Raw genomic sequence first — 7,696 nt, 5'->3', positions numbered from 1 at the left:
GCAGGATTATCTACTTCTATACCATTAATGCCTATTAATGCTGTAATCACACGCGTGAGCCACCTCGCCCCGCCGATCTTCGTGTTTTAAATCCCGACACCAACGCGCGGCAGGATTCGCAAGGCCTGCAGTCAAGGTCTCAGCGCTCAGTTCCCTCAGGCTTGTCCCCGCCCCCGTATCGTGGGAAGGCCACTGGGACTTGTAGTCTCCCAGTGTAGTTCGTCGGCGCTTTCCGGAAGTGACGTGAGACCCACCGTCTCTCTCGGCGTTTCCGCTGTCACGGTTCTGCGGTGTGACTCGCGAGCTCAGCTGGTTGGTATTCTTTGGTCCTCGTGCTTCGTGGTGGGACACCGGGTCGAGGTCCGAGTGGGGCCGGTGAGGGGTCGGGCGTCGGGAGGTGGTGGCCCGGGCTTCTTCGCGTGGCCGGTGACGCCTTGGCTCCCCCGCAGGTCCGGCCGTAGCACCTCCGCGCAGTCGCCATGTCGCGGTTTTTCACTACGGGTTCGGACAGCGAGTCCGAGTCGTCCCTGTCCGGGGAGGAGCTCGTCACTAAACCTGTCGGAGGCAACTATGGCAAACAGTGAGTTGCAGGGGCGATGCCCGTGACCATTCTGGGAGTGCGGGGTTAGGCGGGCTGTGGAAAGCAGTGTACATGGGAGGGGATGGAGGTGAGGGTGGGGAGAGCGGGTTCGGACAATGACCAGAGTTTGCGGGATCGGAGCGGTGTTGGAGAGACAGCCTTAGAGGACTGTGATAGCAGGAGGCCACCCACCAGGCACAAGGGATAGAATCACAGGGGTTTCCCACTGGCGAGATCTGTTGCATCAGCTTCCTAACTGGCCGTAAGTCTACAGCCTCTACCTTTCTCCTCTCATCTTACCGCCGAGAAGTTCTTAGTGACTTCTCACTGCTCCTAGAAGGAAATGCAAAATGCTTGGTTGGTATCTGGGAGCCCCCTGATGTGACTCTGAAGTCTGGCCACCTGCTGTGTATGCAGGTGCTTAAACATTTTATATGCTTGTTCACCTCTACGGAAATGCCCATCCCCCGATTCTGTACATTTTTTTTTTTTTTACCCTTTGAAACAATAGAATGGTTTTTCTTTTCCCCCCTTTTTTTTTTGAGGGGTCATAGTTCGCAGCCTCGACCTTCAGATCTCAAGCTATCCTCTCACCTCAGCCTTTCAAGTAGATGGAACTACAGGCACACGCCATTGCGGCGGGCTAATTGTTTTTAATTTTTTGTAGAGAAGGGATCTCACTGTGTTGCTTAGGCTGGTTCTGAACTCCTGGGCTCAAGTGAACCTCCTGCCTGGCATTCTAAAGTGTTGGGATTACAGGCATGAGCCACTATGCCCCGCTGGAATGGTGTTTCTTAAACATCTGCCCTATGCTTGTGCTACTGTTTTAAAAGTATGTATTGCACATGTATAGGCCAGTGTGCATATGATTTCATGTCACTTCCACAGGTGGGAACCAATGTCATTTGCCATAAAATACCAAATAATCCAGGCTGGGCAGGTGGCTTAAGCCTATAATCCTGGCACTTTGGGAGGCTGAGGTGGGCGGATTACTTGAGGTCAGGAGTTTGAGACCAGCCTGGCCAATAAGGTGAAACCCATCTCTACTAAAAATACAAAAATTAGCCGGGTGTGGTGGCGCGTGCCTGTAACCCCAGCAACTCAAGAGGCTGAGGCAGGAGAATCGCTTGAACCTGGGAGGCAGAGGTCACAGTGAGCTGAGATTGCACCATTGCACTCCAGCCTGGGCGATAAAAGCAAAGCTCTGCCTCAAAAAAAACCCCTAAAATAACCCAAAAAATAATAAAAAGGAAAAAGAGGCAGGCATGATGGTGCACGTGTGTAGTCTACTCTGGAGGCTGAGGTGGGAGGATCCCTTAAACTCAGGAGTTGGAGGCCGCCTAGGCAACATAGTGAGACCTTGTCTCTTAACAAAAAGAATAGAGATACTATTGCTGACTGTGAGCCTGTGGTCTGGTCTTACTATTGTAGGAAAATACTAGCAGTGGAGGTGTTAATGCCATTGAGACTTTCTCCTTGCTATTGGCCTGTCATACTTTGGGAAATGTTGCTAAGATCTAGATTAGGTACCACCTCCCTGAAGCCTTTTCTGTTCATTATAGCTCAAGTATCGTTTTTCACTACCTCTTTTTTTCAGTTCTTCTGTAGTGACTTATGTCTCTATGTCATTAGTTACACAGTAAATAAGCACCTTCATTTGTTGGTTTTTGAGAGGATAGTGGCTGTCATCTTTGTGTTTGCTACAACACTGAGCAAAAGGCCTTACTTAACGCACACTTAAAAGATTGAACTGTATATGAAGTGGCCCTGAGGAGGAGTCAAAAAGGTTATGGGTGTGGTGTGGATGACCTGGATTACTCAGTTCTACCTGTCCTGAGAAGGGAAATAGGGGTCTTTTGGAAAGAGTGGGAAAGGAGGTTAATGGTCTGTGTTCCTTCCAAACAGGCCATTGTTGCTGAGCGAGGATGAAGAAGATACCAAGAGAGTTGTCCGCAGTGCCAAGGACAAGAGGTGAAGCCATGGGGAGGCTGGGTGATGGGAGTCTCTGGGAGCAGTGGTGAGTTTTCCCTCAGTGGTCAGGTTCAATGTGATATTGGGCTCCCAACCCAGGTTTGAGGAGCTGACCAACCTTATCCGGACCATCCGTAATGCCATGAAGATTCGTGATGTCACCAAGTGCCTGGAAGAGTTTGAGCTCCTGGGAAAAGCATATGGGAAGGCCAAAAGCATTGTGGACAAAGAAGGTGTCCCCCGGTTCTATATCCGCATCCTGGCTGACCTAGAGGACTATCTTAATGAGGTGTGATGCCTATATTTATTACCACCGCTTATTCATGGTTTTGTACTTTTAGTGGTGGGATGTATAGGATCTTTTAAAAATGAGCTAACAGGTATAGTTAATAAGCAGTACCAGTGGTGTACTGATAGCAAGACTCAAAAGTGGAGAAGCCTGGAGTTTAGGAAATGTTACTTAGTTTCAGATCACTGTTCTCTGTTTCTTTCCTCTTCTTCCCTGTAGCTTTGGGAAGATAAGGAAGGGAAGAAGAAGATGAACAAGAACAATGCCAAGGCTCTGAGCACCTTGCGCCAGAAGATCCGAAAATACAACCGTGATTTTGAGTCCCATATCACAAGCTACAAGCAGGTGGGGAGGCTAGAGGCACACTTACTGAACTGGGAATGGTGACCCCATGACGGAGGCCCAAAGATGGAATTGTTAGTGGGAGGTGTGACTGGAGCGGGAAGCATGACAGAACTGTCTGGGGTGGAGGGGTGGGGTGGCCTGATGGCCGGAGAGCATACATGATTGTTCTCTCACTTCCCTCTGTCCAGAACCCCGAGCAGTCTGCGGATGAAGATGCTGAGAAAAACGAGGAAGATTCAGAAGGTGAGCAAAAGAACCTTTGTTGCAAATAGAAAGTCCAGAGTTAGCACTGCCCTTGGCCTGGTTTCTTGTCTGCCCTCCAGTCTGGCTTTTCAACATTCAAGATCTTTTTTTTTTTTTTTTTTTTTGAGATGGAATCTTGCTCTGTCGTCTGGGTTGGAGTGCAGTGGAGCAATCTCAGTGGAGCGATCTCAGCTCACTGCAAGCTCTGTCTCCCGGGTTCACGCCATTCTCCTGCCTCAGCCTCCCGAGTAGCTGGGACTACAGGCGCCCGCCACCATGCCTGGCTAATTTGTATTTTTTAGTAGAGACGAGGTTTCACCGTGTTAGCCAGGATGGTCTCCATCTCCTGACCTCAAGATCCGCCCTCCTCAGCCTCCCAAAGTACTGGGATTACAGGCGTGAGCCACCGCACCTGGCCAACATTCAGGATGTTTTTCTCCCTCCATTCCCACTAGGCTCTTCAGATGAGGATGAGGATGAGGACGGAGTCAGTGCTGCAACTTTCTTGAAGAAGAAATCAGAAGCTCCTTCTGGGGAGAGTCGCAAGTTCCTCAAAAAGATGGATGTAAGAGCCAGGGTTAGATGGGTGATTTCCTGCCAGAGGTCGTTCCTGAGTCCCTGGGGGAAAAAGATAAGACTGAAACCCCTAGGGTTGGAAGGGGTGAATTTTAGTGGAATTGAGAACAGGCTTCCTCTTACATTGGAGCAGTGGGCAAGCAGGGATCTGGGCCCAGCTCTGCTAGGGGAAGTTGTGTGTGTCCCCGCAGCCAAATTGCAGCATCACTCCGGGACTTGATGGTCAGTTCCAGACCTTGATATCTTGATTCCATGAGTAGCCGCTCTTGTTCTACTCATGAAAATAAATCTCATATGTGCGTTAGTGAAGAGGGTAGAGACACTGGTCAATCTCCCTATCTTCTTGCTGATCGTCTTTTTTTCCCTCTAAGGATGAAGATGAGGACTCAGAAGATTCTGAAGATGATGAGGACTGGGACACAGGTTCCACATCTTCTGATTCCGACTCAGAGGAGGAAGAAGGGAAACAAACCGCGCTGGCCTCAAGATTTCTTAAAAAGTAAGGAAAGTAGTGGGACCTAGGGTTACACTGGAACTGGTGGAAAGCCCTTAACTGTCTCAAAGGTTATTGATTCTTCCTTGAGTCCTTTTAGGTTGGAGAAACCAACTGTTAGCATTTTACAGTAGGATTAGAGAGTCAAGTATATTAGTTGGCTAAAGTCACAAAGCTAATGCATCCTAAAGATGAGAATTGAAGACTCCAGAGTCCAAATATTTACCCACAGCCTTACTTGCTATGTGTAGATTGGGTGCACATCTCACTTTGGCACCCGATAGCTGTGGGACATTGGACAAACTACTTAACCTGTCTAATCTTCAGTTTTCTCATCTGTAAAATAAGGCAGGGAACCCTCCTTTCCAGAATAGCTGCAGGAATACAGGGAGGTGTAATGTAAGACAGTAGTTCATCTAGGACTGGCGTGTGGTGAGCCCTCAGTGTGCATTGCTACTCTTGTTACCCTTCCTGATAACTTCTTAGTACACATACAGCATACAGACTGCTGCAAGTGTTCATGACCTTTACTGGGACAGTCAGAATGGGGCAGGATCCCAGTGTGGATTCTGTCTCCCAGCCTTTAGCAGCTGTACAACATTGTGTAAGTTACTTGACCTTAAGTCTCAGTTTCTTCTTTTGAAATAAAAGTGATACCTCCTCCTTTGTGTCCCATGGGAGTGAAATCTCAAGCTCACTAAAAATAGCGTTTTTATTTATTTTTTCTTAGCCAATTTGGGCAAACTACAGATAAGTAGTGCTCTTTTGATGCAGGGTCTCGCTCTTCCCAGGCTGGAGTGCAGAGATGCAGTCTTGGCTCACTGCAGCCATAACCTCTTGGGCTCAGGTGATCTTGCCACCTCAGGCTCCTGGGTAGCTGGGACTACAGGTACACTCCAGGACACCTGGCTAATTCTTTGTGTTTTTAATAGAGACGAGGTTTCACCATGTTCCCCATGCTGATCTCGAACTCCTAGGCTCAAGCGATCCTCCTGCCTCAGCCTCCCAAAGTGCTGGGATTATAGACGTGAGCCCCTGCACCCAGACAAATAGTACCCTTTTAATGGGAAGATTATTGCTCTTAAGATTGCTTTCCTGCGTTTAAATGTTGTGGTCATGCTGCTTTAGGGAGGTAGTGAGTTTCCAACCCTCTAGGAGTCTAGACAGGCTGAACAACTTACTTGGTGGGCATTTTGTTGAGAAGCTTTTTTTTGTCAAGTGCTTCAGGGAACACTGGTCAAGATCTGGGCCACATTGTCTATCAGCCCCTTCTTGGAGGGTTTACAACCACCTCTGAAAAGTTCCATGAGAATAAATATGCCTAACTTTGTTTTATTAACCGTCTCAAAAAGTTGCTTGATCATGAAACTCATTTTTTTAACCTGTTGACATCTTACAGAACTATCAGTGTTACTATTGGTTCAGATCTTTTATATCTACTATACTTTGCGTTTTTGTCTTTGAATAATTGTGTATTGAAGTCTCCCATTGTGTGGACTCTGGTGTGTGATGTGCACTGCACATATGTGTTGCACAAATGCTCCTGTCTGAGGGAGCAAGTGGGACCTAAAATTAAACTTAAGATATCAAGGCTGGGCGCGGTGGCTCACACCTGCGATCCCAGGACTTTGGGAGGCCGAGGCGGGCGGATCACGAGGTCAGGAGATTGACACCATCCTAGCTAACATGGTGAAATCCAATCTCTACTAAAAATACAAAAAATTAGCCAGACATGGTGGCGGGCGCCTATAGTCCCAGCTACTCGGGAAGCTGAGGCAGGAGAATCGCTTGAACCAGGAGGTAGAGGTTGCAGTGAGCCAAGACTGCACCACTGCACTCCAGCCTGGGTGACAGAGCGAGACTCTGTCACAAAAAAAACCCAAAAGAAAAGGAAACTATAAGACTGTAAAGCTATACTTTTATAAATATAGACTCAAAAGTCCTCAACAACATAGTAGAAAACCAAACCCAGCGACATACGATAAGGATTATATGGGAGCACCCCCTCCTTGCCTGTAGGGGGATGGAGGATAGGTGGGCTCATCTCTCAAAAAAGGTTTTTTTTAAAAATTTAATAACCAGGTAGGATTTATCCCAATAATAGAAGGATGTTTTAATATGAAAATCAACTAATACGCTATATCAATAGAATAACAGACAAAAGCCATAGAGTCATCTCAGCAGATGCAAAAAAAGACATTTGAAAAAAATCCTAGTATTTCTTCTTGATAAAAGATGGAAGCTAGGAATAGAAGGGAGCTTCCCTCTACCTGATAAAGGACATTTATGAAAAGGAGGTTTCCTGTCTTTTTATTTTTAACTCTGCCATGCTCTGATTAAGAGTATCTCTTGGCTGGGCATGGTGGCTCATGCCTGTAATCCCAGCACTTTGGGAAGCAGAGGCAGGCAAATCACAAGGTCAGGAGTTCGAGACCAGCCTGGCCAACATGGTGAAACCCCAAAAAATTAGCCGGCGTGGAGGCCCGTGCCTACAGTCCCAGCTACTCATGAGGCTGAGGCAGGAGAACTGCTTGAACCTGGGAGGCAGAGGTTGCAGTGTGCCAAGATCATGCCATTGCACTCCAGCTCTGGGCAACAGAGTAAGACTCCATCTCAGGAGGAAAAAAAAAAAAAGAGTGTCTCTAAGCACAGCTAAGTCTTTGGTTTTTTTTTTTTTTTTAATCTCATAAAATCTCTGCTTTTTTTCTTTTATTGTGGTACGTAACGTTTGCCATTTTAACCATTTTCAAGTGTACAAATCAGTGGCATTTAGTACATTCACTTTGTGCAACGACCACCAGAACTTGATCTCTGCTTCTCTGGCAATTTAGTTCATTTACATTTATTGTAGTTATTTATATATGTATAAAATCGTTATTTATATATGTGTCTACATAATTACTTTTTATCAAGATGGGGTCTTGCCCTGTTGCCCAGAATGGTCTCGAACTTCTGGGCTCAAGTGATCCTTCTGCCTGGGCCTCCTAAAATGCTGGGATTACAGACGTGAGCCACTGTGCCCAGCCTATTGTGGTTATCAGTGTATTTATTCTGACCATTTTATGATATCTTATACTTTCTGTTTATCCTCTTTATTTTAGATTTTGTAATAGCTTTATTGAAGTGTAAATGACATACAATAACTGCACTTGTTTAAAGTTAAATTTTTTTGTTTTTTTTTTTTTGGAGACGGAGTCTT

At 46.6% G+C, this 7,696-nt stretch overlaps 1 protein-coding gene across 4 annotated transcripts in view; it reads left to right on the top strand.

The window, feature by feature from the left end:
- The first annotated feature begins 157 nt into the window (after window positions 1-157).
- The window catches only part of LOC105505623 (eukaryotic translation initiation factor 3 subunit C), a 25,146-nt gene continuing 17,607 nt past the window's right edge, over window positions 158-7,696 (top strand). The window contains exons 1-8 of one of the 4 annotated variants that reach the window (XM_011933495.1): window positions 158-312; window positions 450-580; window positions 2,486-2,551; window positions 2,651-2,840; window positions 3,090-3,185; window positions 3,374-3,428; window positions 3,884-3,993; window positions 4,376-4,503. In XM_011933495.1, coding sequence (XP_011788885.1) covers window positions 480-580; window positions 2,486-2,551; window positions 2,651-2,840; window positions 3,090-3,185; window positions 3,374-3,428; window positions 3,884-3,993; window positions 4,376-4,503 — 746 coding nt within the window. In that variant the 5' untranslated portion in view covers window positions 158-312; window positions 450-479. Of the gene's footprint in view, window positions 361-449; window positions 581-2,485; window positions 2,552-2,650; window positions 2,841-3,059; window positions 3,186-3,373; window positions 3,429-3,883; window positions 3,994-4,375; window positions 4,504-7,696 lie in introns of all 4 variants that reach the window. The other 3 variants (XM_011933492.1, XM_011933493.1, XM_011933494.1) reach the window with 3 other exon arrangements.

The sequence above is a fragment of the Colobus angolensis genome, unplaced genomic scaffold (genome assembly GCF_000951035.1).
Source record: "Colobus angolensis palliatus isolate OR3802 unplaced genomic scaffold, Cang.pa_1.0 Scaffold128, whole genome shotgun sequence".
Taxonomy (NCBI): Eukaryota; Metazoa; Chordata; class Mammalia; order Primates; family Cercopithecidae; genus Colobus; species Colobus angolensis.
The sequence above is the reverse complement of the archived record's forward strand: the minus strand, read 5'-3'. Positions and strand labels throughout refer to the sequence as shown.